At 43.1% G+C, this 17,022-nt stretch overlaps 1 protein-coding gene across 11 annotated transcripts in view; it reads right to left on the bottom strand.

The window, feature by feature from the left end:
- PAMR1 (peptidase domain containing associated with muscle regeneration 1) overlaps positions 1-17,022 on the bottom strand; it is a 170,728-nt gene that overhangs the window by 11,092 nt on the left and 142,614 nt on the right. For all 11 annotated transcript variants that reach the window (XM_033410697.2, XM_033410701.2, XM_049712954.1 and 8 more), the window contains one exon: positions 1,445-1,657. In XM_033410697.2, the coding sequence (XP_033266588.1) occupies positions 1,445-1,657 (213 nt within the window). The remainder of the gene's footprint in view (positions 1-1,444; positions 1,658-17,022) is intronic.

Here is a 17,022-nt window from a genome sequence, read left to right as displayed (position 1 = left end):
AGAATAAAAGCCAAGGTCAAGGTTCTAAAATATAGCCCAGCATAGTGAATCACAAGGCTCTCATTTAAAACCAGACAGCAGTGTCAACCATCAATAAATCTTGAGTAACTGATTCCTCCATGCGCTGCAACTAAGGCTCCTAAAGGTCCTTTGAGGGCAACTCAAAGCCCAGTTTAATTTTTTTGAAGTCTCTCTTTCTTCACAAGTGAAAAGGAATCCTTCCCATCTCACTTTCCCAATCAAGCAGCCAACATTCGTCTAATTAGCAACCTAGGGAACTCTGCTTGTATTAATTTGTAAGAGAAGAGTTGACAAAAATCTCCAAGGACATATGTAACACCGTTTCCATACTTAATGAAATCAAGAATCAGAGTCTGTGCTGGTGAGGATGAAGCTTGCTCCTGGCTAAAGTCTAAAGTGATTTCTTCCTTTCACAAATCTTTCTTTCGTTCCTTTTCCCATGATTCAGGTTGTTGACAAACACTCAGAAGGGAAAGTGGAGGATTGAAGCAATTATCTGGATAATCTAGGCCAAGGAGATGCTTTTCTTCCCAGGAAACAGCTAGATAACTGTGACCTGCCACCAAAAGGAGAGGGGCTGTCGACCTGGAGCAACTAGGGGATCAACTCAGCAAGAAACTATGCATGCCCACTCTCAAGTGGGGTAAGGTCCAAACTTCCCTATGCAACGTTCCATTTGTTCTGGCCCCCAACTACCTTTTAAAATGTACCTCCCAGATTCCAGGACTGATTCACTTTTTGTTTACCATGATTCTTTCACTTCTGCCTATACCACCTTCCCTTTGTCTTCTAACTGGAATATCATCCCAACTCCTCTTTACCTCTATAAATCCTTCCCTGCTTCCCAGACAGGTTCCAGTGCTCTCTGCTACATGCAATCATCTCTATTTCACTCCTTCTCGGAATATACACCACTCATTTGTTCTATAACTCTCCTTTGAATGTTCAAGGGTTTACTGTCTTTTTAAGATGCTTTTAAACATCTTAACATCTCAAACCTCCCTCTACATAGGCTGGCAGGGATGATGTGTCTATTGCGTTCTTTTATTTCTTGCACTAATTTAATATTGCATAGAGAGTAGATAAATGTAGCCATATAAATGCATTTTAATTGCTTCAAATCTATGCTTGGGTTTGCATGTATAAAACTCAGCCTTGTCATCTTTCCTAAACTGCTCTGTTAACTACATCACTCTTCTTGATCACATCAAGTCACTGTGATTAGGATAAGCAGGTCCTTTGGCAGTTCAAAAAAGAAGCAAATGTTTTATGGATGATTTCCAACCTAAAAGTAATGTATGGTTCCAGTGAGAACTTAAGAGAGAAGGCATTTTTCCAGGGGCTCAAAAACATGTATGAGAGCTACCAAAATGTCCAGCAACTCCATCTATTTCTACAGACTTCAAAATTATTTGCAAGTTACCTTTTATGCAGATGGGTTGTTTCCCCGACCACTCTCCATTCTGCTGGCAAGTTCTCATCTCATTGCCGCTAAGAACATAGGAGTTGTTACAAAAGAAGGTCAAGACGGTGCCAATTTTTGCATAGCGCCCATTGATAAGCTCAGGGCCTCCTGTAATTTTCTTGTACCCATTGACTGGGCCCCCAGGGTCTGAGCAGTTTCTTTCTTCAAGGACTGAAAGTGGAAAGGAAAGGAGAGCTATTAATAGTCTGAAGCATTCTATTTTAGCATCAAATCTTTTCACGTCTCATTGAATTAAAAACGCAGTGATACAGAACCTGCTAACAATGGTACTCAAAGGAATTACTAAGAGAAAACTCATAATAGAAAAATGCATGCATTAGACATATCTTCCCCTTGCTTTTACGATTTATTCTTAAATCGAGAAGTGTTTCATCCCAGATACAAATAAATTTGACACTACAACGGTCTCTCATATAATCATGTTCGTTTGTTTCTCAAACTGTGGGAGATGGCCAGGCCTGGACAAAATACACATTTTGCCTAAGTTTTTATGATCAGTATACAAGGGTTATTGGTTTTCAGTGTTGTAATATCATCTCCTTCGTTCCCTAAAGCTCAGGCAATTAAACCAGACTATTCAGTTTCCTATTTGTGTTATACCCAGAAAGTAGAACAGATTCGAAACGAGTACATATATAAATTTAGATTTTATATTTCATCTGCTGGAACATTAGTGTGTTAGAAGTTGTAATTAAAGAACACTAGAGGACAATATAAATTCAGAGATACAACAAATTCCCTTGATCTCCAAATATAACGTTCCATCTAAACATTTAACAATATTCATTACAAAGATACCTCTATTCTCTAATTCATGTTGCACAGCTACTTAGAGTAAAATTGGCATCACCACCTATTCTAAGCACTGAACAGGATATTAGATATATCCTGGAAATATTCTATCAGCTAGATAACATATTTTTCTCAAATGGATCATGGCAAATTACTGAATATTACTTGCCTAAGGACACAGAGTAAGTCCCCTGAAGAATTCAACCTTTAATTACTGAGTTTGGGTACCAATCACTCTATCAGCCTCCCTAGTCTCTTTTTAATCATTTTTTCTAAGACACAGGTTCATTCCCCACGCAATACAATTATGCACTGGACATGCTTTACTTCCCATAAATGTCCCAGTTACCTTTCAAACAACTTACTCGCTTGCCTCCAGGCAAGAAATTAATGTCCATTCATATAATACTTCTACAATATTTGAGAATGAAAAATTAATGAATATTCCTCTGTGCAATTTGGCAAGGTTGCTAATATTGTCCAAGTTTCTGGTTTGTCTGCTCTAAGACTGCCTGTAGATCACATGACAGATGATCTCAATGACACTCTGTGTGTTTTGGGCTATGTACTTTGAGCAGTTTCCCTGAGGGTTGACTCCAAAGCCCCATTTTAAGTGTCAAAAAAGGACCTCATTGAGTGAGCTGTTTAAAAAAATACTGAAATGCGGGCTTCCCTGGTGGCACGGTGGTTGGGAGTCCGCCTGCTGATGCAGGGGACGCGGGTTCGTGCCCCGGTCCGGGAAGATCCCACATGCCGCGGAGCGGCTGGGCCCGTGAGCCATGGCCGCTGAGCCTGCGTGTCCGGAGCCTGTGCTCCGCAACGGGAGATGCCACAACAGTGAGAGGCCCGCGTACTGCAAAAAAAAAAAAAAAAAAAAAAAAAAAAAAAAAAAATACTGAAATGGTATAGTGAGGGCAATGCACTTTTCTGAAGCTTCAAGTGGACTCAGAAAGTCCCCCAGTGCTTATATTTCCAGGAACCCCTCTATGGCGCGAGAGCAAGCATTCCATATTGCTTCAGTCATGGGCCACCTTCCTATAGTACAGACTCATTCAATGCTGAACATGTAGCCCAGAAACAACCAGCAAGAGCCCACAGACTTCAGTCATCTCAAAAACATGTGTTATACATGCAAGTTTTAGAAAATGGAATTCACTGTCAACATAAAAATCAGAGCATTTCTCACAGAAATCTGTGTTCCTGGCTTCTGACAAAATTCAGTTCCGGAAACCCTGGGTCTGTATGCTCACACGGCAAGAATCAGCTGGTGTGGGGAGGAGCTCCCTGCCTGGACTGGACCACACAGCCTTGCCTCGGCCACAGGCCCCCAGCGACCAGCTGCCTGGCTCCGGCAGACACTTGAATCTGTGGCCTGTTAGGCTATATCAAAGGGCTATGATTTGTGTAATTCAAGTGTAGCTCCTCACCCATTTTGAGCTTTGCTTGCTAGAGCTCATGGCCAAGAACGATCGGGTGATACTTAAGACCCATCTTGGAATACTGAAAGGAAACGAACTAGCCTCTAGCCACATCAGTCTCAGCAGAAGGCAAGAAGAGGCTTCTACTGTAAGCCTAATCGTTGCATTTTTCTCCTCTTAGAAGTAAGTAGCTTCCTGGTCCAGTTGGCTCCCACTCCATGATCTCCTACGTGCAGGATTCTCATGGATCCTATTTCTGTTACATTTCACGTGCGTTTAACTGGCAGGAACATTGGAGAGTTCTCGAGCTCTTGGAGGTAATAAAGCCTCAGGACAATTCAGGTTCTTTCTTCCTCTCACTGAAGAGGCTTTAAAGGAAGATTTAAAGGGAAACGGACTCAGATATCCAAACAGGTCTGCCCATGGCTGAGGAATTCTGCCATATTTCTATAATTCTTAAATGCCTATTCCTTTATAACGTGATGTGTCTGAAATCAGGTCACATGCCTACATTTCCTGTAATATTTCTTTACTCCCAATCCCCAGAACAGCTATAATTAAATCAACGGTGCACCTTAAACTTGCTAAAATCTTAGAATGGAGAACTATTTATTTGGTTTTTAGTTATGCTCATGAAATGTCACCAGGGTTGAGCTGAATGATGCTTCCAAGTGAGGGTTCAATGGAAGGTGAGACTGTACAGCTGAAATTCAAGAGAAATGCAGACATTAGAAACAGATTCATAAAGGATTCAGATAATGTAGTTGTCTGACACTACTGAAAAATAAATAGACTGAATATATTCAAGGAAATAAAAGACAAAATTGAGAACTTTGGTAGAAAACTGAAAACCTTAAAAAATAGCCAAAGGAGAAATCTAGAACTCAAAAAGTTATAATGACATAAAGTAAAAATTCAGTGGCTGAGTTTAATAGCAAACCAGATACAGTGTAAGGGGATTAACAAACTGAAAGATAACTTCAAAGAAAAGATTCAGAGCAAACCCCAAGACTCAAAAAGGTGAAAAATGTAAGGAAAATGTAAGGATACAGTGAGGAGGTTAATAAATACGTGTAATTGGAATCCCAAAAGAAGAGAGAGAGAATGGAGCAAAATCAATATGTAAAGAGATAATAATTGAAATTTTTCTGATGAAAGACATCAACCTACAGATTTACAAAGTCCCAAACCAGATAAATATGAAGAAAACCACACATAGACATATCATATAAAACTTCAAAACCAAAACCAAAGAAAAACAATTTAAGGAGCCAAAGGGTTAAAAGACTGCAAAAACATCCTTTAAAATAATTACAGTCATTATCTCTGGTTTGTAACACTGAGAATGTTTTTTGCTTCTTTCTACTTTTTTTTAGAAGTTTTATAATCAGAAAATGCAGCCATAAAAGTTTGTTATTATTTTTGTTGTTGTTTCTATTGTTATTATTTTTTAAAGTATCAGGCAAAACGGTTTGGGTCCTCCCCACTAAGCCTATAAATCTAGCATTAAGTCTTCATGCCTTTCTTCGTGTGTGTGTTCCCATACCCTCTCCAACCCACGCCAATCTCTTTACCATCTTGCATAATCACAGACTAATCCAACTTTCCATGAACTCAGATTTAAATGAGTTTTGTCACTAGACTCTGGTGGAAAAACAATGTTCTCCAGGATCAGATAGCTATAGGCTTAAATAATCATTTGGTCCTCAGTGTCCAGAATAAGCACACAGTAGGTGTTCAACAAATGTCTGTTTGCGGGTGGAAGGGATAAAGGCTAAAATGTATTCATTCTTCCACTTAATAAACCAGAGCCTGGGAAAATTAATTAGTTTCTCCAAGACTTGCTTTTCTCATCTATAAAACAAGATAATAACATTTTTCTGGCTGGGCTGGTTTTGAGGAGTAATTTAAACTACACATAGTCTCTAATTCCCGTTTTTGACTTTATTTACAAAGCACCCTACTGCCTTTAAAAATCAATTCCCCAAATTCATACACCTTAAAGAAAAACCCATAAAGGAATCTAAAGGCCCATTATTGGGCATATTCAAGTATAAAGCAATATTTTTTGGCTTCTTGGTAATGTGATGGGCTTCCAGATCTGGGTCCAGTGTGTTGATTCAGACTTCTGGGTACCAACCATGGTCTCTGTACATTCATCTATTTTAATCCTGTGTAATGAAGGCTTAAAATTATATTCCTATATCGAACATCTACTGGGCATTATTCTCTCTTCCTTCTGTACCCTCTCCTATGATGTTTCTTTCTGTTTTTTTGGTTTTTTGCGGTTCGCGGGCCTCTCACTGTTGTGGCCTCTCCCGTTGCGGAGCACAGGCTCCGGACGCGCAGGCTCAGCGGCCATGGCTCACGGGCCCAGCTGCTCCGCGGCATGTGGGATCTTCCCGGACCGGGGCACGAACCCGTGTCCCCTGCATCGGCAGGTGGACTCTCAACCACTGCGCCACCAGGGAAGCCCTCCTATGATGTTTTTGAAGAGAATTCTAAGACTTCCTCTATCCATCCTTTTCTCTCCCTGTTTAGACTTCTACCTGTTGGATTCATAGAGCATCTGCCTCTCAAAAGAGCATCTCCCCAGGGTTAGCCTTCCAAACTCCCTCTCCCTTACCCCTGTGGGTTCTCTGGTTAGAAACCTTTGTTATCTCCCCACTGAACAGACTCATGATTCTTTTCTGTTTGATTTTTCAAGAACTTTGGATTTCATTTCTCCTCAGTAGGATGGATGTTTTTCCACAAAGCCAAATGAGACTTTAAAACATCTGCATCTCCGGTGTGAAGGACCACCAAGCTCTTGCTTTTCGCTAAGTAAAATATCACATAATTAGTAATAAATAGCACATTGTCCTGTTACTTTTGGGACTCGGCCCAGGGATATGAACACATTAAGTTTAGCATGCCTTTACAGGCTCTCTTTCGAACAAAATAGTACTTGGGATGCGTTTCTATGGATACTGTTTCAGATAAACATTTAAAGAAAGACCTTCCCTCATTTTCTTTTTTTCTCAGGGCAACAGTATTAGGCAGTTGGCTGTGACACCACTTTACAGAGGAGACGCAATGGCTGTGGGATGGTTCTTGCAGTGATCACTACTGGTGCCCCACCCAGGTCTCCTTGTATCCTTTTACCAACTCAGCTTCTACAGGTGTGCTTTGCTGCTGAGAGCTGGCACCTGCCACCTTCACAGGACTGCCCCTTGGGCATGGGCACCATCTTGCCCATGTGAAGAGCTAAAAAAAATGCCTAGGTTTTTGTTCCCTCATGCCCACCCCAGGGCTGGCTGTAGCCAGTGACTGATGGGTGTGGAAGTACAAAAGCCCAACTCCTGTTTCTCGAGGTGTAATTTACACTTCCCAGCACCCCACGGGATCAGGCTGAGTCTGGGAGTTCAGTTGAAATCACTCGTGCTGGGTTTTTCCCTCTTTCCTATTTTGCTTCTGCAATTCCCTTACTGGTTGATCCTGAGAGTACTTCCTTTAATAAACCATCTGGACCCAAATGTGGCTCAGGGTCTGGTTTGGGGAGAAACTAAGCTAAGACAGCTCTGCTGTTTTCTTAGCCCTGAGTACCAGAGCCCCTCATGCCTCCCTAAGGCAACACTCCGGGGAGGTGATGAGACCCGAGAGAGGTTGTTGTCTCAGCCCTGGGCATAGGGCCCTGTTTGCCTTTCAGCACTCCGGGGAGATCTTTGGGAGGATGACTGCAACTAGAAAGGCTGCATCTCATCAGAGGGTCTCCAATCTCATCAGAGGCTCTCCAGCCTCCACAGATATCTCAGGCTCCAGCATCACACCCCCACCCCCACCAGCAGGGCTGTTTTGACCTGAAGGGGTCAGGTGCTCTAAGACAACGGCCTTCCCTAAGCTAAACAGTGTAGACGTGGAATCCACCATCCAAGGATTCTCCCTGCTGATTTGGTGCTGTCTGTGGGAAGCCAGGGACCTTTTTACAACCCTGGGGTATAGAACTTCTCACGGGCCTGAATTGTGGGTCTTAGATTTAAGTTGATTTAAAGCAAATAAAGTTGTAGCTTCTTCTCCCCTGATTGGTGCACGAAGATTCATACCCAATATAAAGTTGCTAATATGACCAGGTCCAGAAGGTCTATAAGAAATGGACACAATGATGAAGACGTCAGGGAGTATGTCAGGATAACGTAGAGACATTTTAAGGAAAAGTAGCTTTTTGGTGCACACAAATAATACCACGTTTTTGTGCCCTCTTGTCAGATCAACTATATTGACTATAAGAAAAGGAAGTTCACACTCTTCATCCCTAATTTAGGGAGTGGACCCACTTTCCCATTCCCCAAATAATCACAAAACTCAGGGAGCAGTTCCAGCTGTGGCAAGAAAACATACCTCTTGCTCCATTATATTGCTGTCTACCAGTATATCCCTGTTCACAAACTATCTTCTTATGAATGAGTCTAGAATTTCAGTATGATATACCAGACTTCAAGAATATTTGTCTTTTCCTTTGGTCTCAAAGCTGTAAGTTCAAATTTGCAGACAACATCTAGAAAAAGCCCCTAAGAACCAAAGAATCCAATCGCCGCTTTGCCTTTTGGAAGCCCTGTAAGTCTCTCTGTAGAGAAAGGCTGGTGAAGTGCTGCTGGCTGTCCATTTCGTTGATTAATTTTCTTGCACCACCTAGTGTTCTCCTTCGCTTGTTCTTGTCCCACTTCTAAATTGTTTTACTTTAATTATCACTTATACCCTGCTTGCTTTCAGGAATGGTTTGATGTGGTTTACAAAACTGCACCTAAAAAAAGCATACTTTTTTCCTCTAATTTTATATTAATGATATATTTAGGGTAGCCAGAGAGCCACCTGAGCAAAACACTGAGAGGACTGCTCTGTCTCTTTAACAGGAGCTGGGTTTCAGAGCTGTAAGATTATCTTGAGAGTTCCAGCAAGGGAAAAAGATGTCAACAATATTCATTACCCCATTATCTAGCTGGCAGTGTGAGCTGGGGTGTTAGTCTCAATCCTTAACATACTCTTGGTATCCACCCATTCTCACTCATCAAAAAGTCAAGGGAATGATTTGTGACAGAATTAAAGTTCTGTTTGGGAAAGGCATTAACTTTCTCATCGGGACTTCCTTCATTCTGGAAACCCAACTTAATCTGAGACCAACACCCAGAGACAACCATTGGACAGGCTCGCATCTCTTCCTCACTTCTTCCTATTCAGCTAACATCTGCGTCTGGTGCCTCTGGACCCAATATCTTTTACTTCCCCAAAGGTCTCCCCCGACCAGGAATAATGATACCAACTGGTGATATAAACCCCCACTGAAAACCCTTTTGATCCCTGTCCAGCCCATGGAACCCTGCTGCCCTGATGGCTTCCAGCCTTCCGAAGTTGTGAATGAGGCTGCCCGTGTGAAATTATGCTTGGACTGCACACACTGCTCTTTGTTCATCTGGCAGCAATCTGGAGGCAGAGGCTATTGATCTTAATCAGTATTGTCCTTGGCTTTGGGTACACTGTGTCTTTTGGATACCACTTCTCTGGTATTTGGATGGCCTATTTCATTAGACAGCTGAAACTCCCTGTGCCCAAGAGATGGGTCAGCTTCAAAACATCCTCAGAAAGTCCTGGTCTTTTGGTGGGGGTTGGGATGAATGGGGAGATTGGGATTGACATATATACACTACTATGTATAAAATCGATAGCTAATGAGAACCTACTGTATAGCACAGGGAACTCTACTCAATGCTCTGAGGGTGACCTAAGTGGGAAGGAAATCCAAAAAGAGGGGATATGTGTATACGTACAGCTGATTCACTGTGCCGTACAGCAAAAACTAACACAACATTGTAAAGCACAGGGAACTCTACTCAATGCTCTGAGGGTGATCTAAATGGGAAGGAAATCCAAAAAGAGGGGATATGCGTATACGTACAGCTGATTTACTCTGCCATACAGCAAAAACTAACACAACATTGTAAAGCAACTACACTCCAATAAAAATTAATTGAAAAAAACAAAACAATGAACTTCACACATCCTCATTTGGCAGAGCCGATGAGCAACCTACATAATTATAGAAACTTAGCCGTCTTCTACCTAGCCGATGTGCTCAGTAAGTCCTCTTAGGGCTCCCACAAATCTCAGGTTTCTGAGTCAGCTCCTGGGGATGGGGCTGGGGGTGGTGGTGGGTAATAACACTAAACTACCAGGGGAAATGTCCCCCATGGCATTCATGGTTAACTTTTCAAATATAAAATACATCCCAATGAAAATGGCCCAAACAAGGCAATACTATTCTGTTTAGCCTTGGGGATGAAGAGAATGACCTTGCGGAGCTTCTGAGAACATGTGAGTCCTAAGATATCCTGCCAACTTAGTAATTCTCACCACCATCACCATTACCAAAGGCTTTTCTAGAAAAAGTTTTTGCTGGGAAATGTATGACATGACCACTCTCCTCTGCACCAGAAAAAGGCTAAGATTGGAATTGTTTTACAGTTCTGCCTAATGAAGGGGGGAAATATACCAAAGAGCCCTGCCTTATCTCCTCAGTGCCTGGTACCTAACAGACACTCAAAAATGTCTGGCTGGATGAATCTGCAAAGTGGGGAGGATAATAGTACCTACCCCAGGGGGATGTCGTGACAATGAAATGAGACAGTGTCACATAAAGCACAGAGCTTGACCTATATTGAGAATCGTGAGAATAACTACTGTTGTAATTTTTAATACTTGGATACCAATAAGGATGTCCTGTGTTTTGCAGAGAGGAAGCTTTCACCTTCTGAAGCAGGGTGAGGGACAGGTAGTGAACACTCCACAAGGCAGGAGGCTTTAAGGAAAAGTGGGAACTCTGTAGCCTTTGTCAAGGGGCTGGAGTCTCAGGGTCTGTGACAGCAGGGATGTTTGTTTCCGTCAGAAGTTAATTCTGCTTTGCTCTCAAGTTCTTCTACTCTGCATCTTCCTCCCACTTCCCTGCATGGGCATACAGTCCATCCCAGCTCTAATGGGTTACCTCTTAACCCAAAACCAAAATAAAATCCACCCCCTGCATTAAGTCCTGCCTCAGTGACCACGTCTGCCAAAGCAAAAGCCAAGGGGGCCCCAACAAGGAGCAGGCAAAGTCTTAGTAAAACAATGGCGGACGTGGCCCATTCCACACTCATGGGCGCTCCACCCCAAACTCTTGGAGACAGTCAGGCTGGAGAGTTGTTTAGGAGGCCTGACCTGTCCTCTTATTATTTGGCTGGAATGCCATCCATAACTAAAACAATTACTGACTAGCAAAATGCATCCCTTATATACCAACCCCAATCATCTTACTCTGAATGAGAAGAGGCAATGCCTTGGTTAAGAGGCCCACAGGCGCATGGAGCCCAGCAGAGTTAACACTAAAATGTCACTGGGTCTATGTAGACTCAGAATTACCAAGAAGGAATGATCCAAATGAAAAGGAAAATTTCCCCTAAATTATAAAAGCAAACAAACAAATACCTTGATAACTATACAAGGGCAGCTTCTACTGTGTTCAGTGACCTCTTTGGCTTTCCAGATCTAAATCCAAATGAGGCAGCATCCCTCTAAACATGCTAAGACGGATGGCAGAGATTCACCTCCATGTTAGGGAGGGAGAGGAGGTGGGAGGCTCAGGTATAGGGGATGTGTAAGAAGTAAGCCGTCCACTAGCTCGTCATCTTTCCGGGCTCCTCCACTCTCTGAAGGCTCTGGGTCGCCAAGTGCTGGTGGGTAACAACTACAGATTCCCCGGGACTGTTTCCCTTGGGGTTATCCCTATACCCCTCATACCCTCTCAGGGAAGACTGTGTATTCTCTTTTCTACCCTGTTACTCTAACAAAATATGTAAGGGATGCCCTGGAGGTTTCCTGCATAACCACAGGGGACTGACATACAGCCCACCCCATGTTAAATGAGTGACCATTAAAAAGTCCCATGAGAAAAAAAGGAGGCTGACTAGATAACCTGATGCTTGGGGCAACCTGCTCTGGAGTTTCCCAATCTAGTTCCCCCTGACCTTACTCCACTTATCACCTCTAACAGCCCCTTCCTGGCTGTTCTGGCTACAAAGACTCCCCACCCATCATGGCAACGTGCATGTCTTCTCCTGGGATCCAGGGTTCCTTTATGACAATGGCACTGGCAGTATCTACTTGTCCTTTAAAACCCGATCTTTCTTGCCTGGATACTGGTGTAATGGTGGCAATACTTAGCGTCTGGCAATGATTCAGGAGGAAGAGTTCACAGAGGAAACTTAGAAAGTCTTGTGAGAATTTTCTTAAACCCTAAGAAACGTTTGTCATGATCATCTAGTTTGTAGAAACTAGTGCTGTTACCCTAACCCCTTGTCTAGAGAATCCCTGCTTTCCGCCAAACCTTGAAATGGCCACATGGGGCCAAAAGTAGTAATAAGAATAACTGCTTCTATTAGTCAGCATAATAACATCAATATCAATATATAAGTGCCTTACCTGGATCATCTCATTCCATCCCTGCCATCACCCCTAAGAAGAATTAGATAATATTTTCCTGGAATTTATAAGTGGCGAAACTGAGGCTCATAGGAGATGAATGACCTGCTCGAGATTTACTGGGCTGGTTAATTGCAGGCTTAGAACCAAACCAAAGTCTTTCTGACCAGAGTCCAAGCTCTTCACCCAGGATTGCATCATCTCACTGTGAACAAAGGTGCACCTGTCTTCCACATGTTAAGGATGAAATAGGCCTTTAGAACTGTAAAAAAAGCCAGTGAAATAATTCCATTTTTACCATACCTCCCCTAAGAGATCTTACAAGAATTTGCATTAATTCCAGCTAACCTGAGGCACATTATTTATCTGTGATGGGAGAGGCAATCGTGACCCACTAGGGGTCTCAGTACATCCTCGCTGCATCCGTGTTAACGTCTCCTTGAAAACCCCAAAGTTCCCAACCACTCATTCTGCTGAGAAACGCGGGTTGGCCCTTTGAAGCTGAAGTATAAAGTGTGCCTCTCATCCTGGGCTCTTTTCTTCCCAGTCCTTGGGACAGGCTAGTGGGAAACCTTCTGAGGCTCCAAAACCCCGATGAATCCAGAGACACCATTTTTCTTTAATTGGTGGAAGCCGATCCGTGGTGTTCAAAGGCGCGTCAGAGCCTGCAGCATGAGCATTGTGCCCCAAGATTCAGCCCGTTTCATCACCCTTCATTAGGATGCAGAGGGGAGACCCCGGCACCGTCAACTGGGCCAGAGGAACAAAGGCAACATGGAAACTGGAGCGGGGCAATGAATCCCTCGCTCTCCACTTTTTCAAAACAAGATTCCGACCGTTTACTCAAGAACTTATTTTGTCCTCGTGTTCCATACAAAGAAACAGGAAATTTCAGAGGGAAAGAAAGGGGCCCCAGTTTCTTACATGGTGGCCCAGGGAGGTTGGGGTCACAGAGGGTGCTGGCAGGAGGTTAGCTTGGCCCCAAAGCCGAGGAGGGGCCACTCCCCTTTTTGTTCTCAGAGGAGTTCACCTGGGAGCAGGGGAAGGTTGTTGCTCCTTGTAAAACAATTTGAGGAGAAGGCTGGGGTAGCCGTCCTTGAAGGTTGTCCTCGGGGCTCTTGCACCCTCTCCCTAACCGAACAGGGCAAACCTGTGTTGACAGTATCTTATTCTTCATCTACGACAACACAAAACCTGAATGAGACATCTCCCCTCAGACCCACAGAATTCCTTCTAAAATAAATCCGTTTCCAGCTTGACAAGAATAGACCCTGGCTTCTGACCTGCAAGTTCTGATTCTTATTTTGAGGACTGGCATTTAAAATGGTTCATCTGGTAAAACCTTTTGGTGGCCATGTTGACAACAGCTCTCCAAAGTTTAAATACGTGCACCCTCTGGACTAACAGTTCAACATCTAGGAATTTGTCTTACAAAAATACCTCTACATGTGAGCAAAGAAACACATGTTAGGCTATTCATTGCAGCTTTCTTCATAATAGTAAAAATATTAAACGTGATATCAAGTCCATCTTAAGGGGTGGAGTGATTCTATGATTGTATAGACACCCATACAATGGAGTTCTGAGCAGTCATTTCTTTCCCCCATGAGGGAGACCAACAAGGAATGACCTGGAAAAAATATCTATGATATGAGCACGGAAAACAGAAAGTTGAAAAATTGTATGTATACTTTAATCCACTTTTGTTTAAAACAGGGTTTCTCAACCTTGGCACTACTGATCTTTGGGCCAGATAACTCTTTGTGGTGGAGGCTGTCCTGTGTATTGTAGGATGTTTGACAGCATCCCTGGCCTCTACCCACCAAATGTCAGTAGCACTCTCCCCCCTTGCTATTATGACAACCAATAAAGTTTCCAGTTTGCCAGAAGTCCACTGGGGGTGGGAGCAGGGGACAAAATCTCCCCCAGCTGAAAACATATAGACAACCTAGGTTTGCATGTCATAGAAAAAGTTTGGAAGGATACTCACCTAGTTGTTAACAGTGGTTCCCCTGGGAACCAGGATTGGTCAGGGAAAACAATGTTCTCTTTTTATTTTATATACCTCTGTACTGTTTGATTATTTTTACAAGTACATATTTCTTCTGTAGTTTAGTAGAAAATCTATTTCTATTCCACTCCCACTCACCGACATACACAGACACAAAGAAGATAAAGAGAATAGCTCATATCAAGAGACAGTCAATCGGGACTCTAGAAAAGAGAGACAGGTGGGCTTTACCTGGGAAGGGAAGTCCTCTGGGAGGACTTCATAATGAGACAGGATGGTAACCACAGCTCATCGATCCATCATCTGGAGTCTCGTCAAGCCAGGTGGTGAGAATGGTGTCAGAGAGATTGTGAACAACGTGGGAAATGAGGAATTCTGGCCTCTGGTTTTCAATTTGACCGAGATCAGGGTCTTGCACCCTGTACTTCAAATCCTTCATTTGCTTAAAGGATCATCTACCTTTCCACAAAACCTTTAGGAGAGCAATGCATTAAAGCAGCAACTATGAAGTGGTTCCCCCTCATCAGATTTGGTACTACATAAACAAAAGATGCAATTCTCATTAATACTGGCTTTGGCGCTTTTTTTTTTTTTTTTTTTTTTTTGCGGTACGCGGGCCTCTCACTGTTGTGGCCTCTCCTTTTTTTGCGGTACGCGGGCCTCTCACTGTTGTGGCCTCTCCCGCTGCGGAGCACAGGCTCCGGACGCGCAGGCTCAGCGGCCATGGCTCACGGGCCCAGCTGCTCCGCGGCATGTGGGATATTCCCAGACCAGGGCACGAACCCATGTCCCCTGCATCGGCAGACGGACTTTCAACCACTGCACCACCAGGGAAGCCCGGCTTTGGCGCTTTTAAAGCCATTTTTTAAAAACATATGCCAAGTCCAATCTGGACAATTTAGAATTTGGAGAATCCCAGAATGCTTCAGTTTCTTATTAATTTTGAAAGAATTTCCTCCAGGGAGGTTTGTTCGGTTTTTTGATATACTCATGAGAAAAACAATAGTTTTTTTTCTTTTCTTTTTCTAGATGATAGACTGCTCAGGAAAAATGGTTAACATTTGTTCAGAAATTACAAGGTAAACTGCCACAGCCAACTGTAATCATTCCCTCACTGAGTTAGTTGGAATTCATGCTGAATTTCCTAAAAGGAAAAACAGACCTAAATCTTACAGAAAATAATCAAACATTTGGTCCCCTACATTGATGCTAGCAAATGGCATATCAGATATCCACCACCAATATCTTCACCCAGTCACAACTATAGGGTACTAAGGAAATCACGGTTTTTGAACAACATTTTGTAAAGTAGCTAGGAAGAATTCTCTTGACCATCTATACTGATGTTTTGAGATGGAAAGTGATTTGAGACCAAAAGTGATTTGAGACAGTTTTTGAACCAAGCTAGGAATCAGTTCATAATGACATATTTTACATGTTTTTCGTCGTGGTTAATTGTTTTGTTTTGTTTTGGTATTTTGCTGGATAGAATAACAATGATGAGAAGTCGGGTTTTTTTGGCTCAAAAGCTACTCATAAATATTTTACTCAAAACTTTTGGACCAATTTCCTTCCCCCCCTCCACCCGCCCCTCCATGATTTGATCCAGCTTCTTAAAGGCATTTTGACTAATTTGGTGATGTTTTAACTTCACTCCAGTTTTACCTTTATTTGTCAAAGCTCTAATATCGTACAGTTAGTTCACCAAGAATTTAAGCCTTCCTTTTTTGTTCCCCCTCTGCATCTAAAGGGTAGAGCTCAGGATTTGCCATTGTCAAGACTCCAGAATCACTCCATATACAAATTCTTGAAACAAAGGGAAAGCAACATTTCTCTTCCCTACCTTGCACACAACCCAGTGAACTTAAACGAGGCAGGAACCACAAAGCAGAACATCATTTTCTAAGAATCCGGCATAATCACACTCAGGTCAGCTGTGCCGCCCCAAAGCAAGGAGTGCTTTGAGTAGAATGGAATGTACACTCAAGGACACGCTACCGAAACTGGCTTCTGTCTACATTGTTTGCAAGGCAAGTTCATGAAATTAATTGAAAAAATGCATGAACTTTATAGAACGCTGTCAGACCAGGCCCCTTATATATAGGATGACCCCAAAGTTACCTGTGCACGCTAGTTAGAAGTGATGGTAGCAAACACTGCTGGTGCTCTGTCCTCGGATGCCCTTTATCTTCTCTCCCCCGCCCAGTCTACACTGTTTTACTTCCAATGGCCTGCACCTACCAACTCTTCCACTGCTCAAGGGTTATTGGAACCACTCTGGCACACAGCGTAGAAACTTAAGCATGTCCTGCTTGCCCAAGGCAGCCCTTAGCCAATCACCGATTGCAGTTGGGCTATGAAAGAAAGCCCAGCTGCCTTGCATTAAAGCCAGGACACAGTCTGAGATGTACTTCATATTCCAGAGTCCATTGCCTGTTAACACTAAGGCTGGGATTTTGCCTGAAATCATGACTCTGCTTGGCTTCCTTCCCTCCTGGCCCAGCTTCCCCACTCCCTTACCAGCTTCGCCTGGGGGCATGTCCACACACATCCACATGTCAGGATTTGCTTCAGGGGAACCCTGCCTAGGTCATTAGCTGCCCTCCTTGGCTTTCCCCACATTTTGATTCTTCTTGTTCTTCCAAACGTCTCATTCCGTGCTGACAGCTGCAGTTTGTGGTACCTGTTTTAAGTCTCAAACTTCTGTTAGGACACACACTTCTGTTAGGGTTACCAGAGACCCTTGACAGGTGATTCCTAGTCATAGTGTGTATTTTAAGTTCCTCTCTGCCAATGGCACAGTCCTGGGT

This window comes from Orcinus orca, chromosome 8 (genome assembly GCF_937001465.1).
Source record: "Orcinus orca chromosome 8, mOrcOrc1.1, whole genome shotgun sequence".
NCBI classification, from domain to species: Eukaryota; Metazoa; Chordata; class Mammalia; order Artiodactyla; family Delphinidae; genus Orcinus; species Orcinus orca.
This window is presented reverse-complemented; position numbering and strand designations above follow the sequence as displayed.